This window comes from Durio zibethinus, chromosome 21 (genome assembly GCF_047325235.1).
Source record: "Durio zibethinus cultivar Kanyao isolate XHJ-2024 chromosome 21, ASM4732523v1, whole genome shotgun sequence".
Taxonomy (NCBI): Eukaryota; Viridiplantae; Streptophyta; class Magnoliopsida; order Malvales; family Malvaceae; genus Durio; species Durio zibethinus.
In genome coordinates this window covers 1,342,787-1,367,874 of record NC_143182.1, presented here as the reverse complement: position 1 = coordinate 1,367,874, position 25,088 = coordinate 1,342,787, and the positions used below count along the sequence as shown (strand labels likewise).

Genomic DNA, 25,088 nt, shown 5'->3' with positions numbered 1-25,088 from the left:
TAAAAATTTTAAAATATTCAATGAGGAATATTCTTAAAGAAAATAAAGTAAGTGTGTCTTAAAGAAAATTTTGGATTAACTCAAGATTACTTTATTAATTTTGTATTATTTATATTTATTGCAATTTAACATAATTTATTTATTCTTTTAAAAAAAAAAACTCATATGTTAGATTTATAATAATAATTTATTTTCATATAATTATTAACCTAAATAAATATATAAATGAAAATTCAATTACAAAATTCAAATACACAAAAGGATTTTATCTGAAAACCTATTTTTCAAAAGATATGGTATAATAATTTAAAAACTATATATATATATATATAAATATTAAAATTTTCATTGATTCCATTTCCACTACTTGCTTTTGTTATGAGAGTGGTTGACAAAATATTAAATGAATAATTACTACTAATTTAAAAATTTTCGGTATAATTAGTTTTAATTTTGTTAATAGTCAACCTTTTTTTTTTTAACTAATTTGAATTAAATTTTTTTATTATTTATCTTAAATTACTCTTAGTTAAAATTCATCTAAAAGATAATAAAACTTTAACTGACATCATTAATAGCAAATTATTTTTATTATAAATGCATATTTGTATAGTACAAAAATAATATTAAAAATAATTTATATCATAAATAGTTGATTTTAGTTTTTAATAACTTTTTCAATTACTATTGAATAATACTAATTTAGATGTTAAAAGACTTTATCACATAATGATAATGATAATACTTTTTCGATCATAAGGAAATGGGATCACCCATGCATAACTCTATATATATGATTGGTATTAATATATAATAAGTTTACTAGGTCATTCAAATAATTGCAGTCGGCTTCAGCAAATTTACCTGTGCTAATCATGTGGCTGGAGTTTCTGCATGTCAAGTTTTCTAGAAGATGACTGCTTGATGCTCAATTTTCAGGCATTAATATTGATGCAATGGATACTGGTAATGATGTTTAGTTAGTACAGATTAATCGCAAGCTTTTAGAATGAATGTTTTATTTCTATTATTTCACCAAGTTTATCAAGTTATTCTTCGTGAATTTCTGGTGGAGTCGTTTGATAAAAAAAAAAAAAAAACGCATAATAAATTTTGAGATTATTAATTTTTCATATGCAAATTTTCAAAAAATTATAAATATGAGAATTATAAAAAAAATTATTTCAATGACCCCCTATTTAATATTTCAACAACCCTACGTTATTGAGTAATAATCATAGAAAGTTAATGACAAATACATCCATAAGTTATTAAAGTTATATGAAAATGACGAAAAAAAAATCATATGTTTCGAGGATACTGATTTTGCGTAACAAAATTATAAAAAAATATATAAAGACTTTTTAGATTCAATAATTCCATATTTAATATTTCAATAACCTTAATATCATTGAATATTCTTAGAAGTCACTCACTAATAGGTCCAATACTATTATTATGATTTAAATGAAAGTTATGGAAAGTAATATTGTATTTCGTTACTGATATTGTTTATCAAAATTATAAAAAATGAATTCAAAATTTAATTTATTTAATGTAAATGATATTTAGTAAGTTTGTGATTCATTCAAATTTTAATATTTGTAATTTATTTTTTTATCTCAACCGATGAATTTTTCGTAAAAATAAAAAATAAAAAAGATGACCAAAAGGGTTAAAAAAATAATAGGTAATGCTTAGTTATAGGAGATTAAAAAAATTTAAGTACCATATAAGGGCCAGAGCCCAGACGAAATGATACAATGGAGCTATATGGACGCCAAGAAGCTTCCAAGGGATTTTGGGCCTCTTTAGTTAGGAGATTGAAATGGGCCTCAGCGTTCGAAGCAGTTTATTGCCCGGCCGCTTTGTTCTTGGTTCAAGAGAATATGGACGGCGCGTGAAGGCCTTCCGCAATCTGCTTCTTTTCTCTACGCAAGGCAAGATCTTGTTATTTTTGACATTTTACCACTAATAATAATTTCATGAATTATTTTGATTGCCAAAAGAACAAGAAAGAATAATTATGCTTAAGCACAAAATTTTCTTAGAAATTAAAAATATTTGAGTTACGTCAACTCATTCATTTTTTTCTGATAAAATTTAAATTTGTTTTCATTTCAATCAGAGAAATTGTGTAAAAAATCGATTTTTTCATGACAAACTAACTAAGATCCATTCTAAATGATGGACACGAACCTGGATCTACAAGAATCGGGTTGGGAGGAACTGAGGAGAGAAGCTCGAAAGATCGAAGGCGATCTCGATGTCAAACTCTCTTCTTATGCTAAGATTGGTGCTAGGTTCACCCATGGAGGTTTGCTCCCTTTTCCATTTCACTGTCTCTCTTTAGAATTTTGTTCCAATGGTTGTTGCTTTCTGTGTTATGCATTGCATTTTTATTTTCTTTTGGTAGATTACAAAAATTATGAACAAATCTGTTGAAAAATTGAACAAACCCTAACGGCTGAATAGATTGGATTTGTCAAAACAGAGAACCTTTTTTTTTTTTTTTTTCTATTTGGAATTGGTTGAGCTTTCTTTTCCTTTGTGATGATATGTACTTACATTTCGGTTTTGTAGATACTGGGTCGCCAACGCTTGGGTCAAGCAGGTCATGGAAGTCTATGGAAATTGAAATTCAATCATTGCTTGAGAAACTGCTGGACACAAACGATGCTATGAGTAGATGTGCTGCTTCTACTGCACCGACTACTTCCGTGACCCAGAAGCTTGCAAGGCACAGAGACATACTACATGAGTTTACTCAGGTTTATTCTGTTGACCATGCTGTAATTGTTATCTAGATTTGTTTTTGGAAGTCAGATTTCCACGTTTAATTACCAAGTATCATGAGCCTCAAAGAAGTATGGATTTTTTCCTACGTTACTACTAATGTATAAATTATGAGTGTAGTGAAGCAGTCACCTTTTTTCTAGGGCCTAGAATAGTCCTGCTATTTACAAATAGTTGCTGTTGTGTTTCTTTGCAATTTTCTTATTCATGCTATTAATAGAAGACACATGAATGCTAGGGTCTCTTATTATTTTAACACTGCAATTGCACAAACTTTCTTTCAACTTCTCTCCTTCTGTAACTAGTATATGGGCCATGGGTTCAAACTGATCATCTTACTTAAAGCATGTCACCATGAAGCTGCTTCCGGAACAGGCTTTGTCATGCTTGTAATCATGTTTAATTGTGGGTTTTGGCAATCCCTTACAAAGGTTTCAGTATCTTGATTTGGAATAAAATATATTAGTTATTCTATTTCATAAGTAATTTTACTTTAAATTACTTATCCAAGAGTTCATGGTCCATGATTGTTACTGACCTCACAATTACTTCAGAGGCAGGAAAAATATAGTACAAGCAACGAGTTAGCATTTGGTGCAAAATATTTAAAACAAAAATTGTTTTTTGGTTTATAGCAATGAATGAGTATAAATATACTCCTGTTTTTATTGTTGTTTTTGGTTTGTGTTATACATTACAGAAGTTAAGTTCTTAAAAGATTTTTGGTCTGTAGGTTTTTTTTTTTTTTCTTTTGATAATTGATAGCTTCATACCAACAATTTTATGTAGTTTTCTAGCAACTTCGGAGCTCAAACTCTGATATAATCTCTTTTGTTGGTTATCTGTTCTGTTTTCTACTTGTTCACTTAAAGAAACATTTGTTTTCATGGACAATTGGGAATACACAAAACCCCTTCCATGTACATGAAAACTTGCTGTAGGGATAAAATTTGATTTTCAGTCTCGTTCTGTTTTACAGTTGGAAGCGTCCTTATCTCCTCTTTTCTTGAACCATGGAAGAAGTGGAAGAAGAGTCCATCTGTATCATTGTTAACTGTCACAGATCATACTAAGCTCCTAATGCATTCATTCACTCTCAATTTCTGAAGAATAACCAAAAGCTAGGATTTCTTTAATTGCTTTATTTGCTACTCTGGTATATCGCGTCATAAATTAATGTACCCATGTTCCATGGAATTACTTCCAGTTACAGTATCGCTGTTACCTGTTATATCTTTAACTAAGCCCCCAAATGCATTCATTCACTCTAAATTTCTGAAGAATAAAAGATTCCTTCTTTTTGCATTTACACTGCCGTATAACAAAAACCTAGGGTTTCTTTAAGTGCTTTATTTGGTACTCCGGTTCATTGAACTATAGATTTTTGTACCCGTGTTCCATGGAATTACTCCCAGTTACTGTTTCTTTTTGGACGTTTGCATTTGGAGAAGTTGATTGGTATTTCTATTCTTTTGAAGTAATGATATAAATTTTGTTAGGAATTTAGAAGAATCAAGGGAAACATAAATTCAATGAGGGAACACGCGGAGCTTCTGAGTTCTGTCAGGGATGATATCAGTGAGTATAAGGTAGTCATTGTTAAACTCTTAACTTTGTTACTCTCATTTCCAGTACTATTCTGTTTGCCAAAGTTCACTGAATCTGCCTCCATGCAGGCATCTGGAAGTATGTCACCTAGAATGCAATTGCTCAGAGAGCGAGCTGCCATCCATGGGAGCATAGCTCATGTAAGATTTAAATGTTTTTTTATCAGTTTGCATTTGGTTTCTTGAAAGAATTTTCCCCTTCTGTGTTTTGCTGCAAGATTTTCTATTTTGCAATTACTTAATGGCTTGGAGAGGGTGCTGATTTAGATGTGTTACACACTTACACTTAATAGAAGAAATGAATGAATATATTGGTCAGAGAGGTAAAACCTAAAACTGGTGGTTTGGTTTGTAGAACCCAAAAATCTTAATAGTTAAAATCGCTATTCTCAAGCCTCTGTTGACTAGTCTTCAAATCCAAATCTCAGTTATCAACAGTTAACTCAAAGCTGACAATGACTCTTTTTATATAAGATACATAAACCTAGAATGAAGCCCTCATAAATAAGTATAAGTCCAAATAACAAAGCCTTTTCCCTAAATTTTTGCCTATAACTAGTATTCCTCCAATTTAGATGATGGCCTTCCATCAGTTTGGTTTTTGTTACTTTATGATGTATACCCTTCCACCTTTTTGAACATCACCAATAATCTTGTTCCTGATTGCTTTCTTGCAATGAAATGAACTGGATTTTAAAATTGAAAAACTACACTGGATACCGATGTCCCCTGAAAGTTGATTCTTCTTGTTGCTGTTATCTGCTATCATAGGTTATTCATGGTTGGGGATTGATAGTGATTCATAGTTCATGCTAGCAGTGAAGCCATGGATTTTGCATCATCTATATTTTCAGCTCAAGCGAGAATAGCATGCACTAAGTTCTAATTATTTACCCCAAAAGGAAACTTTCATAGTTGCGCTGGGAGGGGGAAAGGGGAACTGAATTTATGTCCAAAACTGATTGTAAAAAGATATGCTAACGAGAATTTTATGTAACTTCTCTCTCTGATGCGCTCACAAAAACTTGTGCATGCTAGCACAGAGACGTAAACAAGCATCCTTTTTTTGCTCCCATGTCTTTTTTTTAGCTCTGTAATTTAGGCTTTAGTTTCATTACTTGATAAGACTGATGTGACATATAGGAAACTTTAGGCATCTCATTGGTGTGCATTAATATCTTTGTTTGTTAGCTTTTAGTGCCATCTAAAAAAATACGCTTGTAGTTTATTTATTTTGGTAGTTTTTCCTTGTCCCTCTATGTCAAAGACTTATTTAATTTCCATTTTCCTTACCAATATGTTTGCTTCCAATAGATAGATGATGTGATTAATCAAGCTCAAACAACAAGAGCAGTGTTGAGCTCTCAAAGAGCTTTGTTCGGAGATGTTCAAGGGAAAGTAAAAGTTCTAAGTGACAAGTTCCCTGTTATCCGTGGCTTGCTTGGTACTTTATGGTGTATCTTTATTACTGAGTTTTTTATTCTTTATAGTATTAACTTTTACTAATTAAAATTCTTATATTTTCTAGGTTCCATAAGAAGGAGGCGTTCAAGAGACACTCTTATTCTATCAGCTGTAATTGCAGCTTGTACGTTGTTCCTTATCATCTATTGGCTCTCAAAGTAACTAGAGATGTGATTTATTTAATACGAAATGTTGTAAGCGGTTATGCTTTGGTAAGAGAATTTTGCTTATAATTTGTTAGAACTTTGAACAGATCACATTCTCTGTAAGGTACCTTCTTTTTGGTACCATTACACAGAAAATCTCACTTTGTTTCACATGCAAATCTCTTACATCCCTCCAAACACAGAGGCTTGGTGTAGTCAATGAGTCGTTAGCTTGTACCGTTCCTGTGTTGGGTCAATTTCACTTGTGGCCACACAGGGTGTGGTCTAATTTGAGCTGGCTTGCTGCCCAAGTCCCTGTAGGTGCCTTTAATTTTAGCATATGCTAAGCTTTGCGAGCTTGATCCGTTCTAGTCGAGACAGTGGCTGGGCAGCGATGACACTCCTTCATGCATATCTCACAATTTAAACAACATTATCAAAGCATGATATGGCGTTGGTGCTTTTTTCTTAATAATTGAATAATGGTTATTATATTACTTGAACCCCCTTTTTCTTTTTTTACAAAAAAGGTCCAGATTTAGGAGAACCAAAGAAAGAAAATTTGTAAATACTGAAATTGAATTTTTTAACTAGAATTCATTTTTTAAGAGAGGTAACTTTAACAATTTAAGCCAAGGTCTAGATTTACTTGAAGTCGTTTTTTGATCTTTATCATTCTTAACTATAACAAAGAAAAAGGAGTTAAATTCATTATATGCAAAAGAGATTCATTAATTTATATCTTAGAACCTGAATTAGTGAAAAGATCCCTGGTATTCCCACTCTCAGTTAGGGAAAAAGAATGAACGAAGACAGAAAGAAACTTAAAAGAGGCAAGAACTAATCAGAACTAGATCGATCAGTAGAATCTGAATCCTACTGCTCCACCTGCAGAGGTGGACTTTAGTTAAAATGAATCACATTGTCATAACGTTGGCAGCGCAAGCAAAAACAAAAGAAAAAGAAAAAAGAGAAAGGGAGTTGTATCTTACTTTGATAATTGTTGCTAACGTGCCTCGAGGCCACAGCCAGAGTAAGAAGGAGGCCATCGGTGCTTGTGGCTACAGTTGCAGTACGTACTAAATACTTGTCTTGACAGTGAAACTGTTCACTGCTAGCTACTATGCTACACGCAACAGGCAGCTTCTGATGCCAAAAGAGGCTATAAATTAATTTCATCTTTATCTTTATTGGACTTCTAAGCTCTACTCCTACCACTCAGATAAGAGTTCCCTCACAGGCTTTTCCAGACGCTCGCCTTATTGGCTATCTCTCTACTCTACTCTTATATTAGTAATTTTGACTGCTTAATTTTCTTGTAACTCAGCTGATATTAATTCTTATACTAGATTCAAATGGCACGTAGCTACAATTAATTAATTGCTCAAATATTAGTGTTGATGGTGTTTTTGGTGTGATATTGGGTGCCCTGCTGGAAGCTGGTTTGGTAGTTGATTTAGAAGTTGAGATGACATGCAAAAGAAGGAACAGTATAACATATAGGATAACATATAGAAGAAGGTAGAGAGAAGGGAAAAAAAGGTAAGAGAAGGTAAGAATAAGTGAGAGTGATTGGAGGACTAAAATGAGGTAATTGTGCCACAATCTTACCTTTTATAGAGTGAAATGATATTAACGTGATTAAATAATTGACTTGTGTTGATGTAATCAATTGACTTATTTAATATTGATTAAGTGTTAGATTAGTTGAGCTAATTGTCATCTTGATCGTCAAGGCGTTTATTTGGCAACCAGAGTATAACTAGCAAAATGCATGCCTATTTATTTTTAAATACACAGTTCTCAAGGTGATACTCAACAATATTAAAGCTTAAAATTTCATACTAAAAATCTCGAGCTAGAATTTTAAAATGTATAAAACCGGATTCTTGATATAGGAGAAGACTCATTTTCATTGTACAACGTATGTTTAATTGCTTATATACCTATTCTTTTATTTCATTTCAATATCATGAATCAAATTAAATGTTTCTATCATTAGTGAACAGAATTAAAATTACTACATTAGTACCGTACAAATTTAATGGACCCAAATGCTCGCTGGCATTATACACAAGCATGTCATGCATAAATCAAAAAATCATTTTAACTTTTCACATTTGGGGAAAGAACAAAAAAAAAAAAAGATATGATCGCTGTCTTTAACAGGTTTTATAACGACTACTAATTGTTGCTCTCTTCCCCTTCCCACTGTCTCCATTTTTCTAACTCTTTTGTTTAATTTGTTCATCAGAAGATGCTAATTGAAAAAGAAGAAAAAGAAAAAAAAAAACTACTGTATTTTGCATTGAGTACTGATCATGAATGTGCAGTATGCAATGATTCTAATTTCTTTCAAGTTTCAAACAATTTTCAGTTTTGTAAAGAACTTGGTGTTTAGTTTCTTCTGTGCTTGGAGATGGATATATATAATTTTAAAGGTTATATAGGCTTATTATTGGCACTGCAATTACTTATTAATTACTTTGATCATAATACGGAAATATCTCGATATTAGTTAATTATGATTGTAAGAGTAGCTTCAAGCCCATTTGACTAAACAAAAGGGGCTAGAAAATTGGTCAGTAAGGGTCCAGTGGAAAGAGAGAGGGCTTGTGGGTTAGTACTGCTGGTCGAAGCCCTAACATTCAGCGAGGAAAACTGGCTAGCCAGAAACCTGAAGTCATTTTCACGTAAGCTTTGAGCTCACTTCCATGTTTATATTTCTCCACAACATCACATGCTTTTTTGCAAAGCGATATTAGGACAATATGAAAACTAACTTTTATGAAAATGAACTCTTATAAAAAGGGAGGGGAGCCTCGACGCAATGATAAAATTCTAAGGTAAGACTCGTTATGTTAGATCCAGTGGATCTGACTCGGATCCTACTCTTCTTTGGATACCATGTATAGCAAGAATTTTATGTACCGGATTGCCTTTACCATGAAAGTTAACTTTTAGATGTACGTAAACAATTTTACTAGCTGGGCTTAAGATTTTTTGCTTGTACAAATTCTTCTCTCTCTTTTTTTTTTTTTTTCTAAGTCAAATATTATTTATTGATATCAAGTAAATGATACAAGCTGTCAAAATTTTGCAGGATACGCATCACAGATCATTGAAAAAATACCAAAACAATGAAGAGCCCAAGTAAAACACAATCATCACCATCAGCCAACCAATGTCTCATTATATATGAATCTCCGCATTTTTTTTTGCCAGCGCGTCAATCACAGGTCAAGCAGTAGTCAGCATCCAACATATTTCCTTTTCTGGGTACAAAGTTTGGCCGGTCACTTGAATGTTCATCTAGAATGGCATATTTCTAATATGACGAGACAAGTTCTCCATCTAATGAAAGCGATGAATGTCTTTACCTGCTGCCATACAATTAATAGATTGTATTTTCAACCTTAACTTAATTGATTTATTGAGTTATTTTTAACATTCAATAAATTTAAAGTTTAAATTTCAATATCTATAATCTTTTTTCCTATCTTCAGATTGTAATCTCTTAAAAAAATTTACTTCCACTAATATATATATATATATATATATATATATATGTGTGTGTGTGTGTGTGTGCGTGTGTATGTATGTTTGGCAATAATTTGTAAATGTCAAGGAGGATCTTTTATTTCAAACCACTGTCAAGAGAAATGATAGGTGAAAGAAGATAAGGGGATATTTGGTATTCCCCCAAGTATGTCCAACCTCAAAAGATTAAAATAAGCTGAGATGTACTTTATAAAGTAGGCCATTGCTTCCTGAATGTTAAGGTTTTTCATTAGAGTGCTTTTTTTCATGGAAGGTCTCCTTGGTAGGATACTGTCAATTTTATGTCTGAGTCCCATCTTCATCCTTGTATCCAACATTGAATTAGAATGTACGAAGATGCCGATATGTCGACAGCTGTGTTTCTGTTAATATCTTTTGTCTCCGTAACCCACTTATCTTGTACTATAAGAAATATACTATACTAGTATATGTATGTGTGCAGGTAGATTTACATATTAATTTGTGATTTATTTTAGCAAATTTTCATCAGCATAAATATGTATTTATGTTGAATCTGGGATTTGGCTCAAATGATTCACTCGTCACTTTAAAAGGTGTATTCTTGCAAGACCGGAATTTTGCAAACAGTGATTTACGGCTACCAAAAAAGGTACTTATGTTTGCATCTTTACACCATCTATACTGTAATTTTCAACATTATTATCTTCTTCTTCCAGACAGATTAATTAAAAGCATTACTGCATGAAAATCACCCAATGGATTTGTGTGTATGTGAAATAGTATTGTACCATATAAGATAGGATGAAGGACAATCAAGGGTGAAAAGGCTGATTGCTTGCTAAATTTGAAAATCCGGGGGCCACCATTGGCCGTTGTTCTTGGTGTGGCTCCAAAGGCATACCATAAACATCCAACAGAACCAGCCTGCAGCGCAGCGATGCCCTAACTACAGAGAGACATTTAAAGCTGCCCAAGGCATCTCTATACAGGACCCACGGTCATTTGTAACTAAGTGACTTAAAATTTTACCTTGAAGGGCATATCTGGGGAGAAGAAAACCCTTTTGCACACATGGGGGATGGATGGTGATAGTTTTAAAAAATGTTAGACATATGACAGCCATCTTTTTCAGCAAAGTTAGGTTTACTTTGCAACAAAAAGTAAAACCCTCCGCAGAGAGCAGATGCAGTAGTGTAGGTAGAGGTCTAACTCAATCAGCTAACAACAGCCCAAAAGGAAAATGAAAAAAAAAAATCCATCTATTCGATGCAATGCAATGCAACGCAAGGACAAAATAAAGTAAATTCGATTAAAGGATCTCTGTCTTCTGTTGTCACTGACAACTACTTATCTTTGTACATGTATGAGAGAGAAGATACGTGAGTGGTCAAATCGATATTTCAAAAGCTTTTTATCGTAATACATTTTGTTTGATTTAGTTATTATTATGTTATAATAATTTGGCGGTGAATTCCCTCCCTAGGAGGCGCAGAGTATCTGAAAACGAGTCTCCTCTAGCTATTACCGGCTCCCTTATTTAGAAGGCTTACCCTATTCTGAAAGCTGCCACCGACCAAACTATAACTATTTTGTCACATTCGGGTTCAATTGAATGCTTACACCTTATTAAATTTAAGAATCAAGTTCAAGAAATTATGGACTGGAATCAGGAAACAATGTCAGAAATAACGTGGCAATTGTCCTTTAAGTACGCTTTATTAAATTTAAGTTTGAATCAGTACCATTAAAAGATAACAAACGTTGAGAAATTTTTGCTTCTCATTTGCTTCAGCTTTGACCCCGACAATTAGTGCATTGTATTTGGATATAAAAACCACCTAGGATACCATTTCCATCATAATCGATGGTAGAGAAGTATTTATGAATGTAATTATCTGTATGTTTTGCTTATCCAGTGAAGTTATAGGATAACACTGGTATAAATGTAAACTCTCTGTATCCAAACATCTTCTATTCCATCACTTCATGGAATGATTAATGAATGCGAATGTCCAATATCATTAAAAAATTGACTAGTTCCCCATCCTCATTGGCTTTTTCTTTGTTAGTGAAATTCAGACCCTTCATCGGCTTTTTCTGCTAAGCAAAAGTCACTTTTGTCTTTTTGGCCACGGCGGGTAGATTCACACCGTGCCAATACACACATTTTTTACAAGCTCTAAGATACAAGAAACCACCATTTTTGGAGTTGAACGAGCATACTAGTGAAAAGACAGATGAGTCCCAATGTATGGTGAGACGGTTACGTTGGATTGGAGGTTGAATGGCAGACCAGGTTAAACAAAAGCTAAAGGTGAAATCTATAGAGGATCGGTGCCCGGCATTTAGGGCTTTATTTAACTAGAGTTTACAAAGATATGATATTGTGGCCCTGGAGGCACCCATCGAATTGTATAGAACCGAGAAAAGGCTTGACACACCCCCCTCTTAACTGTGAAAACAACAGGTGAATGAACCAAAGCTAATCACTCCCATGCACACGTCCCTTTCTTACTTCCTTTCCCCCACCTCTGCCGCCTCTGCCCTCTCTCTCTCTCTCTCTCTCCCCCTCATACAAGCACACATCCATTGGGAATGCCAACCATTCATTTTCTTTTGCCTTCTAACCTAAGCCGTTTATTAAATTTCTCTCTTTATTTTATTTTTTACCATCGGGGACTGTTTATGATACATCAACAACTTGTACAAACTATTGAAACTAGAACCATGTACAAATGAACTATATTTACAATACAACAAGCAGAGAGAGAGAAGGGAAACACTTTCTGGCTCTGTTCTATCTCCTAGTATATTAGTAGTATCTCTTATCTTTCTTTTCTCTCTCATTTCTCTATCCTTCATCCTCTTCTTTGTATCTTTAGCACAACTCAACAATCAAGAAGATCAGATCAAGGTGTGAGACACTTATCAAAATCCACTGATTAGTCAATCTATCAATCAATCAATCAAATCAAAAGCTCATCAAAAAAGGATGTCGTCCTCATCAGCTGCTTTTTCACCGGACCACCTCTCTCCCTCCGACCAGCTCTGTTACGTCCATTGCAACTTTTGCGACACTGTTCTCGCTGTATCACTTTCTCTCCCTCTCCCTCTCTCTCTCTTTTGATTTCTTTTGTCTCCCATTGTGTTCCATATTATAGTCTTCTTCCTTTTTTTTTCCTCCAAAACCCTTTTGGGTTTTTATTGTTTCAGTTTTTACAAATGCATTCTTTTGTATTTGAACCACATCGCAGGTGAGTGTTCCTAGCACTAGCTTGTTCAAGACTGTTACGGTTCGATGCGGCCACTGCACCAATCTTTTGTCTGTCAACATGCGTGGTTTGCTTCTTCCTGCAGCTAATCAGCTTCACCTTGGCCATTCTTTCTTTACTCCTCAGAATCTCCTGGTATGTATGTATATATATATATATATATATATATATATGTTTTATATTTTCGTTTCTGAAGATATTAGGGTTTCAAATCTACAAACAAAATTAACTTTCTCTTCTTCTTTCACTACTTAATTCTTCACATACTCTTAGTTTCCTGTTTAAATTTCGAGCAAAAGCTAGGGTTTCATTTACATATATATGCATATGGCAGGAGGAGATCCGAAGTAGTGCACCAACAAATATGCTGACCAATCAGCCAAACCCAAATGACTCGGTTATGCCTGCTATTCGAGGAGGAGTTGAGGAGATACCCAAACCTCCAGTGGTCAACAGACGTGAGATTCTTCACATTTTATTCTTTATTATGTTTCACATCGCCCTTTTTTTTAACTAGCTGGAAAATTAGAAGGTAGCCACACAAACCGATTTGGGTCTATTTCCTGAGAAGTCAGTTTCTTCACAACATTTGTACTTTAATAAAAATAGTACTAAGTTTAATTATCCTTTTCAATACACAGAAGTCTCTTTTTCATTTATTTTTATAAAAAGCCATGATCCTACGCTTCACATGCCTACTTCCCTGCTTTCCCTATGCTTTCTTCTTTCTTCCTCTTTAACACCTCTTTTTGCTTAATTTAAATATGTTTAATTTCATCTCTCATGCTATTTCCATGGCTATATGGCGGCAGTACCGCAAAGCCCACCGGAGATCTGTAGCTATATATTGTTAAGTTGCAGCACTATTATTATATATTATTATTTTGAAGTTGAAACCTTGTAGACGTTTTATTAGTATGCTTCCTTTCTTCAAGCAATTTTCTTTTTTGTTTTGTTTTCTTTTATGGTATAAAGAACCCTATTTTTGGGTACTCAAATGAGTGCGCCTTTCATTTCCTCTCTTCTCTTTTTGATATCCTTAACCATCAAACCCTAGCGTACAAAACGTCACTAGCTCCCAGTTTTGTCCATGTACATATATCTGAAATTAATTGAGAAAGAGAGAGTTGAGGTTTCTTTTTCTTCCCCCGGAAATATAGATGTAAATTAAGAAGAATCCATGCAGAAATCGATAGGTAGATCTGTATGTGTAGAGATGATGATGAGGTGATGATGAAGAGAGAGAGAGAGAGAGAGAGAATGAAAGCCGAAATGTTGCCAAAAAAGTCAGCGACGTGATTTTAATGTATCTGTCTCTTTGTTTGTCCGTGCACTGTCTGTCTTATGTCCAGCTCCGGAGAAGAGACAGAGAGTCCCATCTGCCTACAACCGCTTCATCAAGTAAGTGATTAATACTTCATAATGTAATCCTCGTTAAACTTTTGCTATAAAGTTTAAAAATTAAATGTTTTGAATGGAAAGAATGAAGCACATGTATGATCTTGACATCTATCAAATCTTTTCAGGGACGAAATCCAACGCATCAAAGCTGGGAATCCTGATATAAGTCACAGAGAGGCCTTCAGTGCCGCTGCCAAGAATGTGAGATCCAAGATTCCAGATTGTCCTTTCTTTAACTCTCTTTAACTCTCTTTAACATTTCTTTTCTTTTTTACTTAAAAAAACAAGTCCCTTGACAATCCAAGGTTCTGATTTTGCCAAGGGCCAACAAAAAAATCTAGGGTTTTTATTGGCCAAAAAATCTAGGGTTTAGTTATGTTCACGTAGTTCTTTTTCTACTATTAATCAATTATGAGTACTAATTTGTTTTCTTTTTCGATGGTCTTCTAGTGGGCCCACTTCCCACACATACATTTCGGACTTATGCCAGATCAACCCTTGAAGAAAACTAGCATACGCCAACAGGTATTTTAAACCCTAACCCTTAAGACCAGTTAAGTTCTTTTTTTTTTTAAATTCTTATTGCTTTGACCATTAATCCTTTTTCTTTTCTTTTTTGGGATTGTGGATGTAGGAAGGAGAGGAGGTGCTTATGAAAGATGGGTTCTTTGCTCCAACCAATGTAGGTGTCACTCCGTACTAATAAACAAGTGAAACTGCTGTTAGGCTTTCTTTGTTTCTTCTCTCTTCTACGTGCTTTTATATTAGCTGTTAATTATCAGGCGTCCTATTAATTTTTATGATCTGTTCACTTAGAAGACAGTCCAAACTTTGGGATTCTGAGCTTATGTTAGTGATTATTCGAACGGATTTTGATGTCTAGAAGTAATGTTTGTGAAACAATCTGGTCTAGCCATCTACGAAGAACTCTTATGAAGATGAAGGCTTTTATGCTGTTGAATCTATATATATATATATAGTTCTCAGACGTTAGCCTTCTGTCATGATCATAATAGTTCTTCAAATTTGAATGCTTATGGTTAATCCTTAATTTGCTTAATCTTTCAATTTCAAAGTTGAATTTCGGTCTCTTTCCTGTCCTTTTTTTCCTTTCATTTCATTTCCTTAACTAAAATAATGGTTTGCGATAGACATTACTAAAACACACACATACACTAACCAAAATGCACATATATGGAGTAGTTTATAATAATATTTTTGTTGCATTTGTGATGTTTTAGCCGACCATATTTCCCAATTTTCATGATTTCTTTATTTCTTCAAAGAAAAAAATCCTTAGAAAATCCATTATAAATACTTAAATAGTTTTGACTTTAAATTTTAAGGCACCAACTCCTTTTACCATTCTGTGTGTTTAAAAATTGTACTATAATATCTTGATGTCTGTCTTCATCTTATGTTTCAAAGTTGAAGAAAAGTCTGGCAATAAATGATGGTACGTTGTAGATTTTCAATTCCATGTTTTTTTTTTTTTGGCATATTGAATTATTACACGCAAAACTAAAATGCATAATTATTATAAGGTTCTCCACTGAATTTTATTAATTAATTAAAATTAAAATAAAAAATCAAAGGCTAAGGAAAACTATACCAAGTTTTATGCATTGCATGCATATAAGTTTAAGCTGCTTCAAACTTGAATAACAACAGGCTGCTTCTTAAAATGATTCTTACATCATATGCCGGAAATCATTCCAAATTCAAAGTAATTCATTAAATGCAAGAAAATTAATTTTCTAAAAAAACACTAAACGAGTGCCCTTAATTATATACATCTTGGAAAAAGAAAAATCATGTGTGAGGCATTGTTATATTGTGGCAGATCACCTCATCTTTGGCTAAAAAACACTGAAGGATTTGGTTATTTAGCAGATACAGATTTTTAATACTAATCTTCGAAATGAAAATTAGTGAAAATGAGAAAACAAATATACATTGATATTTTGACATCCATACTTGCATCTTTATCATTTTATGCAAGGAACCCTACCCTTCCATAGTTAACTAGTAGCTAGGTGTTGAGCATTGGTGTTTGGAGACAAAAGAATCAAATCTTTTTTTTTTTTTTTGGTAAAGTATATTAATAATTTAATTTAAAGTATATATATATAAATATTTGAACTATTTGGTCTCGTATATATGTTCTGGTCTGTTAGAAGATAGATTATAACCATGGTGTTTCTGTTTTAGAGACTGTCATTTTTGGGAACTTAATTAGTCTGCAGATTTAATTACCTATACGTGCCAGTGTACTGTAAGACTAATGCAATGGGGAATTATATGAAATCAGTCCTGAGAATATCCTATAACTAAAAATCAAATTGCAATAATAAAAGCTATTAATTTCCACTTCTAATATCAGCTTTCCCGATGTGCATGGTTCAAATCGACTGATCAATATGGTAGAAATTAAGCGAGTTTGGTCAGAAATTTCATAGTTCCAGACTCCAGTGTTTCTAAACTTTGTCCTTTAGCACTCTTCAAGACAAGCAGTGGGCTGTGGGCCTGGGCCGAGTATTTACTCTTGGTCATTTCCTGCCACTTTTCATACGATGGGATCGAGAGATGGTATCTTAGTTGGAGCGGAAAAGTTCTCTCTCTTGAATTAAATACTTGATAGTGTATTGTAGCACCATAAAGAGGTTATTCACTTTGGACAAAGAGACCTGATTTTCTCTTATTTTTTTTTTTTTTGGGGGGGGGGGGGGGGGGCAGTAGCCTGTAGTAGTGTTGTCCCATCGGAAAACAAAATGACTCATGACAACTGGCCTGGGTTTAATGCAATGGTGCTGGCAGAATCGTCCTACATAAGTGAGTAACTATGTCGGCCTTGTCTTGTTGTTCTTTTGGAAAGAAACTATATTGGGCTATTTTTTAGTTTTCTGAACATATGCCCGTCCATACCTGTGAGATTTTCGGGCCAGCTGAACATCATCGTAGCTTTGGACTTCTTCCAGTAGACCCAAAAAAAGAAAACATGCTTCTCATAAGTCAGGGCCCAGAAAGACCCAGACTAGTCATTTGACCACTACTCATCAATCAATTATGATAAAAACCTGAACAATGGGGAAAAAAAAAGGTGATTATTTGCTTAATGCTTATTGGTAACCAGGTTGCACACAGAGAACTTCAAACCTATAGTATAGAAGATCAAGCCCAGACAGACAGAACCAGACAAAAGCATGAAGGCAAGGCAAACAACATTAAGAATCCCAAAACTAGGTTATCCAATTATCCACCTTGATTAGTCAAAAGATTGGGCACTTAAAAATTTGGACTGGACTGGCATCTGTAGTGACAGCATTGATGTAGAACTGCCGTACCATTAGAATCAATCATCAATGAATTAATGAAATAGAACAAAGAGTCATGACAATCACAAATGAACATCGTCATCCTTGCAAAAGGAGGATTCAAGTAGATGTGATTTTTGGTAAGGGAAAGAAAGTTGCAATGACACCAGGGTCAAAAGCGAGCAATAAGACACAATTGAAACACACAACCAAGCAGGTATACTAATCCCAGACAGAAGTACTGACCAAAATCAAAGTTTCGGGCTAAGATATCATGAGCAGGACAAGGGGTCTTGGGAGACCAATGGAAACTAGCAATAAGATCAGGACAAAAGGATCAAACATGATGTGCAAGAAACTATTGTAAAAAGGAAAATGCCAATGAGCAGAGTATTTTCAAAAGTATAAATTAAAAAGTAAGCAACAAGTAACAACACTTTTACAGTTCATTGCTTTCACAATTGCTCCTAGACGTTCCATAGAACGACCTTCTGATCCAGACTGCTGTCAAAACAATTAACTCAAACAAATATAGTTGCACCTTCCAGCTGAATTAAGAATACAAATCATGTGCAAAAAGTAAAACCAACAGTTTTGCACCAATCATCACAAAAAAAAAGGGGCAACGAAATATCAGTAAGTGCGGAGCTAGATGTACATATATATTGGGAAAGGGTATAGCTTGATACGACAACAAATCCAAAACCTTAGCAGCATAGATAAGTTAGCAAACTACAGATACACAACATCATCAGTTTTTGCAGAATTGAAGTTCAAGCACATTTCTTTTGCATAATTAGTGAACTGAATATAGAGTCCAATTGGACAATATAGCATCAAAAGAACATAAGAAGATTATAATTTGCATCTCATCAGATCAAAGAAAGATAAGATGCTACATTGATTGCAGAGCCATAGTGAAACGAAAGCTAGTTCCCTTAGCTGGTTTATCAACACAGTTCTTTTTAAAATGCAAGGGAGTTTAGAGTATAAAATTTCCAGAGAACATTCACAGAGCATATCCTGCAGATGGGGGTAGAAAGTAAAATAAACAAAAATTGCTAGGGCAAAAATGGCATTCATCAATAAGAATATATGGATGGATCACCAGGCTCCTGATTCAATTGATTTGAAGAAAAGCAATGAAAGTGCCTTTTTAACCAACCAAAAGATATGATCTAAGTGGATCATCCATAACAACCTAATACAATTAAAGAACTCAAACACATTAAAATAGCAGTGCAAGTTTTCTCAAGATGGATTTTGCTTTAATCAAAGACACAACTTAAAAGTGGAATAATACAAAGTCAAACTGTACAAGTAACAACTATGTGGATACACAGTTGGGTAGTATTTTTCTTGTGTCAAAGGAACTCACAAAGCTTATTAAAAAAAAAAAAAAGAGGAAAAAAGCTTTACATTCATTTCTACATTGGACTCACATGAGAATTGTAAGAAAAGAAATTCACAACCTGGAGATGCTGTTCCGGATACGAAAATGGCCAAGAAGCTGCCTTAATGCAGTCACTCCCTAGAGCCCGGTGCAAAGTGCAGCAGCAGAATTTGTATTTCTTTAAGGGTTTTCACTTTAGATAGTAGGTATCTTCTCGAGGATCAAGACAGCTACTAAAACTGAAACTTTGATCTTTAGGATTCAGGTGTCATAATGTCATTATGGTTTACCCACAATTCCAGCCCATCAAGGATTCCAACCAAAATAACCTTTGCTCCAAAATCCCTTTAACAAGAGAAGATTTATTATAACTTAATCTCCACATGTGCTATACATAAGCAACTACCCTGTACATTTCAACCCACTTAAATAGACCTGAGACTGAATCACAGTCCTTCCAATTTTAAATCCTGGAACCACAGTGAACCCCACTTTAACCCTAGTTTGGCCAGGAAAGTTACATCTCCTGACGATATCTGCCATGTATACCAGTGAAAAATCAACTCCTCTTTCAACTTGAAATATCTCAACAACAGGATCAAATGAAAAAGCCAGCTTATGAAGTGTCCATATGGAACTAGCCATGCTAACAAATGACTCATAGAATATGCTCAACGACCGCCATGAATTCAGCACAACCTCATTTTTTTCCAAATTGCTAAAAATCGATGACTCCATGGTGGGATGAATAAGCTCCTGATACTTCTTCTCACAAAATCTTGAATATTCACAGTTTTGGTTCCTACTCAGCAACTCCATAGGATTGCTAGATACGTGCTCAACTAATTGCTTCAATGAACTAGTAGCATTATTCCCATTACACAAACGTTCATTCTCGCTCAAACCAAACCCTTCAAAATCGAAACCCTGAAACATCCCCAAACAAACATATGACAAAAAAGCAAATCTATTGTGTCCTTTCTTAGCATAATCAATATTAGGATAAACTGAATTTGCCACCAAATCAAGATCCCAGCCAGCCTTTCTCATCAAGCCAATCAAAATCTTACTAAACTTATGGGTTGCTCTACAAGCATCATGCAAAATAGAATAAAAAACCCTAACAGTTAACAGAACATGACAAGCTGAATTCCAATTATCAGACAATTTTTGGGATAATTTCGTGTTAGCCCATTGAATCTCAGCTAATTTCTTCCTCAAAGATGAAACTCCATTGTCTTTTTCATCAATCTCTTCTTGCAAACGGTTTGAAATCGTTTCCAAAGTTCTCAACTTGCTTTGATTCTCTTGCACTTGAGCTTCCAAGCAAGACCCAAGAGACAACCCAGCTTCAAAATTGGGATTTTTTTGAAATTCCCTATAAAAACGCTTCAAATCAGACAATCTTTGCAGATGAGTAACCAAAGCTCTATCAGCTGCTTTCAGACTTTCCTCCACGAACGGCACGTGCGAAGTTTGTAACTGAAGATAGGAATCTTCGAACGAAGAAACAGCAGCAAAAACAGAAGAAATCAAAGAGTCAGCCATCTGGGTATCGATGGTTCTATTCTGGAAACTGTTATTAATCAGGGAAGAGGAATATGGAGGTGGGTCAGGCTTGATGACGACGACTTTTTGGTCGGTAATGAAGTCTTCGGTGGAGTCGAGGAGGGAAAATCCTTCGGAGTCAGAAGGGTGGTTCTTGTTATTGTCTTCGTCGGCAAAGAACTCGAAAGTTTTGGTCTTGAAAGCCAAGGCGAATTTTTGAAGCATTTCAGAGATTTGTGGGGGTTTCGGTGTCGTTGAAGCTGGATAGCCATCCATTTCTGCAATAGAAATGGAAAAAAGGAATGGCTTTTACTTGGGTTTTTTTGGTCTCTGTCTTTTTGCTCTCTGGTAGGGAAAAAATTCTGTTTTTGTTGAGGAAAGAGGAGTGATACTTTGCTTTGGGTGTTGTTCTTGGATGCCTTGGAAGGAAGGCATGGGTTTGGCTTGCTGGAACTTTCCTTCGTATTTTCTCTCTCATTCTTTCCTTTTTTTTTTTAGTTTTTGGTTTTTTTTAATGTTTTTAGTCCCCTTGTTCTGCTGACTTTTTTGTTTTTTTAGGAATTCTGTGTAACGGTAAAATGGGCAAGGTTAAGATGACAGCTGAGTATACTCTTCTTGTGACAGATCGATCGAGTTTCTTCTTTTATCTGACTTTTTCCTCGTCTTTCCCTTCTGATTCTTCTCTTTTATGCTTGGGAGTTTGAAGGTTGACTTCAATGGAGTTGAATCATTGGGTTGATTTTTGGGAAATCAAGAAAATGCTTCCCCTAGATCATTGAATACTTACAACTTTTTTTTACTGGCCAAAAAAAAAAAAAAAATAACAGTTAAGACTTTTAGTAATCATTTTATAATTTAATAATTATTCAATTAGATATACAGGATTGGAATAAGTATCTTATAATTCACAAATGAAGCCAATTTAAAAAATAATAATAATAAATAAATTACATGCACAAACAAACGCAAAAAGGGTAAGTGATAACTCTTCTATCAATGTAATTACATGCATGCACCAACAAAAATATATATATATTTTTTATCTTTTAAGTACGATCGAGTTCGAATTACTTCAAAAAAAAAAATTCCATTAACTAGCAAGAAGCTAATTGAGTACAAGTTTTCTATTACTATCATACTAACAACAGTTAGAAAATAATAAGATTAATGAGCTTTGATTATTTTATCAAATTATACAATTAGAGTAAGCTAATTTTTAGCATCAGAAAGTGTTAGGTAAATATCAATTTTGTGATGATTGGTTTACAATAGGCTATCCATGTATTGGGAAATCTTTAATTAAACTTTGAGTTAGTTTTGCAGTCAATGGTTACAATTAATAAAAATGGAGAAAAGACTCTATCATTGGCCCCAATTTAGGGCAGTTATAATTACATCAACATGACATCAAAACAACCACTAAGTATGCTGTGTTGATCCACAGCTTCAAAACTTCAATGCTTAACCAACTTTCAACAACCCATTTTATGAACACATTAATATCGAATCTCAAACCTCATTAATTTCTACAGTTACGATAAATTATATTTGTACCTGGTAATAAAGAAGAACAACAAATTGTCATCAAATTATAGAACCAAATGCATTACGTCTAAAAGTCATGTATTCGATTTGTCATTGCAAATTTGTCGAATAGGATCTATATTTTCATGGGTCCAAAGGTGGTAAAACTTTGTTGATGAATGCTATATTTATTGCTTTAAAGTAGCTTTACATGTCTTTCAAGCTGCCTGAACCTTGTGGAATTAGCGTTATCATGCCAGCTTTTGTGCATCCTTTTAAATCCTTGGCGATGATTTTAACCGACACTTTGTAGTGGCTCTCACCTCATCACAAGCTGAGGTCCCCGGCGGGTCTTTATTTTTCACAACCAAAACCTTGATTGATATCAATTATCCCAAATCAATGCAATTGTTTAAGGGGAACAAAGCATTGGAAATTAATATAAAGAGATTCAATGCAAATTTAAGCTCAAGGTAATTAAAACTCATGTCTTGGCTATAACAACATTGTAAGAAAGCATGAATTTGATTTGAAGGAGGAGAAAAAATTGAAAGTTTGAACAACTCTTTCTATTAGTGCAAACATATTGCAAGAGAATTTCCCATAGTTGGTACTTAGTAATATAACTCTAGCAAGAAACATCCAGAAAATGCCTTTTTCCAAGTAGTTTGGGATTTCCTCAAAATAACTGTTGACTAGAAAGAAAGGAATATCTTTTTGGTGGAAAACTTGCTTCATGATTGGGAAGTAGGTTAGGGTTTGTTACATGAAGTCAAAGGGTGAGTCCAGTAAATGTGCAAATGGAACTAAATCAGCTGATGGGTTGAAACTCGAGTCCAAAAGAACCACTTAAGTACTCTCAAGTCTCAACCATTAACACAATATGGAAAAGGAAAGAAAAAGAGCAACTTCTAAGCTAGCTTTCACTTATACAAATAATATATGCTAGTTAAACAGCTTAGTTATTAAAAATTTAACCCAACAAATGATCAAGATCTGCTTTGTTCTCATTAAACATGGAATTCAGACTTGAGTGCGCTGTCTGATTCAGCTGTAGCCAATAGCCATGGAATTGTTGCAGGACCTGTACAGTTAAAGACAAACGCCAAAATCTGGTCAACACCATGAAACAAGGGGACCATGGAACTAATTTTCATGATTGGATTGTTGGTAATGGCAAAGCACTGGCAGGCATGCACCTTTAGTTCACGGCAGAACTTTCCCTTTCATTAACCAACCAAATTACTTTAATGGTGGTGGCAGATGTATGCATTTGGGGCCGACATCATGAAATCGCTAAAAGCATTACAATGCATATAAGCTTACGCAGTTAGATAAAAGGATATCGGTAAATATCATTTCAGTCTTGTAGAAGCAGTTAACTCTGAACATATAGAAGATAAAAGTTTCCATCATATCTGGCTTTCGTCATTGAATCGACTTGGAAAGTTGAAGTGTTTTCTGTTGAACTAAATAAAATGCTATGCTTTATCTTGAAATTATGCAGTTTGAAGTTGTTCGATTTTGTATACAAATGTTTTGAACTCAAGTGGCATGCAGCTGCAAGCCTGTAACTGATGACAACCAGGGAATAGTTTATTATGATTCATCATAATCTATCACATGTGACAGTGATTCGTTAATCTTGTGGAAGTAATCATGGTGTCCCTCTAATTTTTTGCGCATTGACCCGCCGGACAGTAATATTCCATAAATTAATTCAAAATTTTATATTTGTTATGTTATCATTATATAAATTTTATATTTAATGAATCATATGACGTCATGATTATTTTTTTTTAAAATTAAATTTTTGTTTATTTATTTTAAGAATTTTTAAAATTTTATATTTATTTATTAATGAGATATTATCACATAATTCATTGATAATATATAAATTTTATATATTAATAATAAATCATATATAAATTCTTTAATTTTTAATGCGAACTAAAAGAGCTTCAAATTTAGAAAGAAAGCTTGGGATTGGACTTTGACTTTCGACTATCTTCGGCCCCAACTAGTAATTGAATACTCTGGGCTTATTGAAACCCATCTTTAACTTTTCAACATGGCTTAAGAACCTCGTATCTGCTCCAATCATTTTTTCGGTTTGCAGAGTCCGATTTATAATTGGAATTGGAAATTACGAATTGGCCCAGTTTATATCTGAGTTCAACTTGGATTTGGGAACCTAGTAGGCCCATTTGTCCAGCACTGTCTGCTATTCCGTACAAATATATGAATCTCCATTCCCAGTTCGGCCATTAAACTACCCCACAGGACACAACCTGCCCGAGCTTGATGATCGTTCCTTAACCGGTCTCCTCTTCCATGAAAAAAAGGATATGTTTAATTTGTACTCCTAGTATTATTTGAACTTATCGCAAGGAAACATATTTAGACATGACTAAACTATTTGAGTTCCTGGAAGCTGAGATAACAAGCAACGTCATCATCGTTGTTGAACATGTAATTGAAAGTGAAACCCAATCGGACTCTCGTAATGCAAACATTCTGATCAATGAGAGAAAGTAAGTTAAATCCTGAAGCTGAGGAGCATTCACATAATTATACCCTGATGTGCAACTTCGCTATCATGTTAGCTTACAAGTTTTGTCTTTATTAATGTCCATGCCTCCTCATTTAATGCATACTTTCTTGTATTCTTTGCAATTACTTATTTCATCTTTGTTGGTTTCCTGTTTTGCCTGGCTGGATCGCTCTTAATTCACCTTCACCGGTGTCCCTTGTGCTGTTTCCTGGAACTCGTTCAATATACAATTCAATTTTTCTTCCTTTTTGGTTTGCCTTTTTCACTTTCTAAATGTGAATTTTACTGTAAATCCCACCTTTGGGTTTCAGACTTCAGACTTGTTTTTAGTTTCTTGAAATTTGGGAGTCTTTGTCGCGAATATTTTATCCACTTAGCTTGATTTGAGTATGAAAAACGGTGAAACCAGCTGTAGCTTTTAGCCTATAATTCAGCTACTAGGCTTGTTCTAACGTCATAACTTTTGCCAAGTTCTTGACAAGTACTGTTTTCTTTCACTGCCTTAATATTAAGCAAATTTTCAGCATTGAAATTAATGACTTCTATA

At 34.1% G+C, this 25,088-nt stretch overlaps 3 protein-coding genes across 4 annotated transcripts; 2 read left to right on the top strand and 1 right to left on the bottom strand.

The window, feature by feature from the left end:
* The first annotated feature begins 1,861 nt into the window (after positions 1–1,861).
* LOC111304599 (Golgi SNAP receptor complex member 1-2-like) lies at positions 1,862–6,192 on the top strand. 2 transcript variants are annotated; one of them, XM_089750615.1, is made up of 7 exons: positions 1,862–1,940; positions 2,129–2,317; positions 2,584–2,771; positions 4,296–4,385; positions 4,473–4,544; positions 5,718–5,847; positions 5,932–6,192. In XM_089750615.1, the coding sequence occupies exons 2-7, from the start codon at positions 2,185–2,187 to the stop codon at positions 6,027–6,029; spliced, it is 711 nt and encodes a 236-aa protein (XP_089606741.1). In that variant the 5' UTR covers positions 1,862–1,940; positions 2,129–2,184; the 3' UTR covers positions 6,030–6,192. The 2 variants fall into 2 exon arrangements, with proteins under 2 accessions (XP_089606741.1, XP_022757043.1); XM_022901308.2 differs by lacking the exon at positions 1,862–1,940 and having other exon boundaries at positions 1,960–2,317.
* A 6,117-nt stretch (positions 6,193–12,309) lies between these two features.
* LOC111305904 (axial regulator YABBY 1-like) lies at positions 12,310–15,280 on the top strand. Its single transcript, XM_022903768.2, has 7 exons — positions 12,310–12,623; positions 12,790–12,942; positions 13,142–13,265; positions 14,160–14,208; positions 14,334–14,409; positions 14,659–14,733; positions 14,843–15,280. The coding sequence occupies exons 1-7, from the start codon at positions 12,528–12,530 to the stop codon at positions 14,909–14,911; spliced, it is 642 nt and encodes a 213-aa protein (XP_022759503.1). The 5' UTR covers positions 12,310–12,527; the 3' UTR covers positions 14,912–15,280.
* Positions 15,281–18,768: 3,488 nt separating this feature from the next.
* LOC111304598 (protein GRAVITROPIC IN THE LIGHT 1-like) lies at positions 18,769–20,974 on the bottom strand. The gene has a single exon (XM_022901304.2). It carries the CDS (start codon positions 20,737–20,739, stop codon positions 19,318–19,320), a length of 1,422 nt encoding a protein of 473 aa, XP_022757039.2. The 5' UTR covers positions 20,740–20,974; the 3' UTR covers positions 18,769–19,317.
* Between the last annotated feature and the right edge of the window lie 4,114 nt (positions 20,975–25,088).

Excerpts from the sequence above, each read along its gene's own strand:
- LOC111305904 (XM_022903768.2), top strand. The coding sequence starts at position 12,528 with ATGTCGTCCTCATCAGCTGCTTTTTCACCGGACCACCTCTCTCCCTCC. Across the intron at positions 12,624-12,789 it reads TTTGCGACACTGTTCTCGCT|GTGAGTGTTCCTAGCACTAG; the intron begins GTATCACTTTCT and ends ACCACATCGCAG. Across the intron at positions 12,943-13,141 it reads TTACTCCTCAGAATCTCCTG|GAGGAGATCCGAAGTAGTGC; the intron begins GTATGTATGTAT and ends TGCATATGGCAG.
- LOC111304598 (XM_022901304.2), bottom strand. The coding sequence starts at position 20,739 with ATGGATGGCTATCCAGCTTCAACGACACCGAAACCCCCACAAATCTCT.
- LOC111304599 (XM_089750615.1), top strand. The coding sequence starts at position 2,185 with ATGATGGACACGAACCTGGATCTACAAGAATCGGGTTGGGAGGAACTG. Across the intron at positions 2,772-4,295 it reads TACTACATGAGTTTACTCAG|GAATTTAGAAGAATCAAGGG; the intron begins GTTTATTCTGTT and ends AAATTTTGTTAG. Across the intron at positions 4,386-4,472 it reads ATGATATCAGTGAGTATAAG|GCATCTGGAAGTATGTCACC; the intron begins GTAGTCATTGTT and ends GCCTCCATGCAG.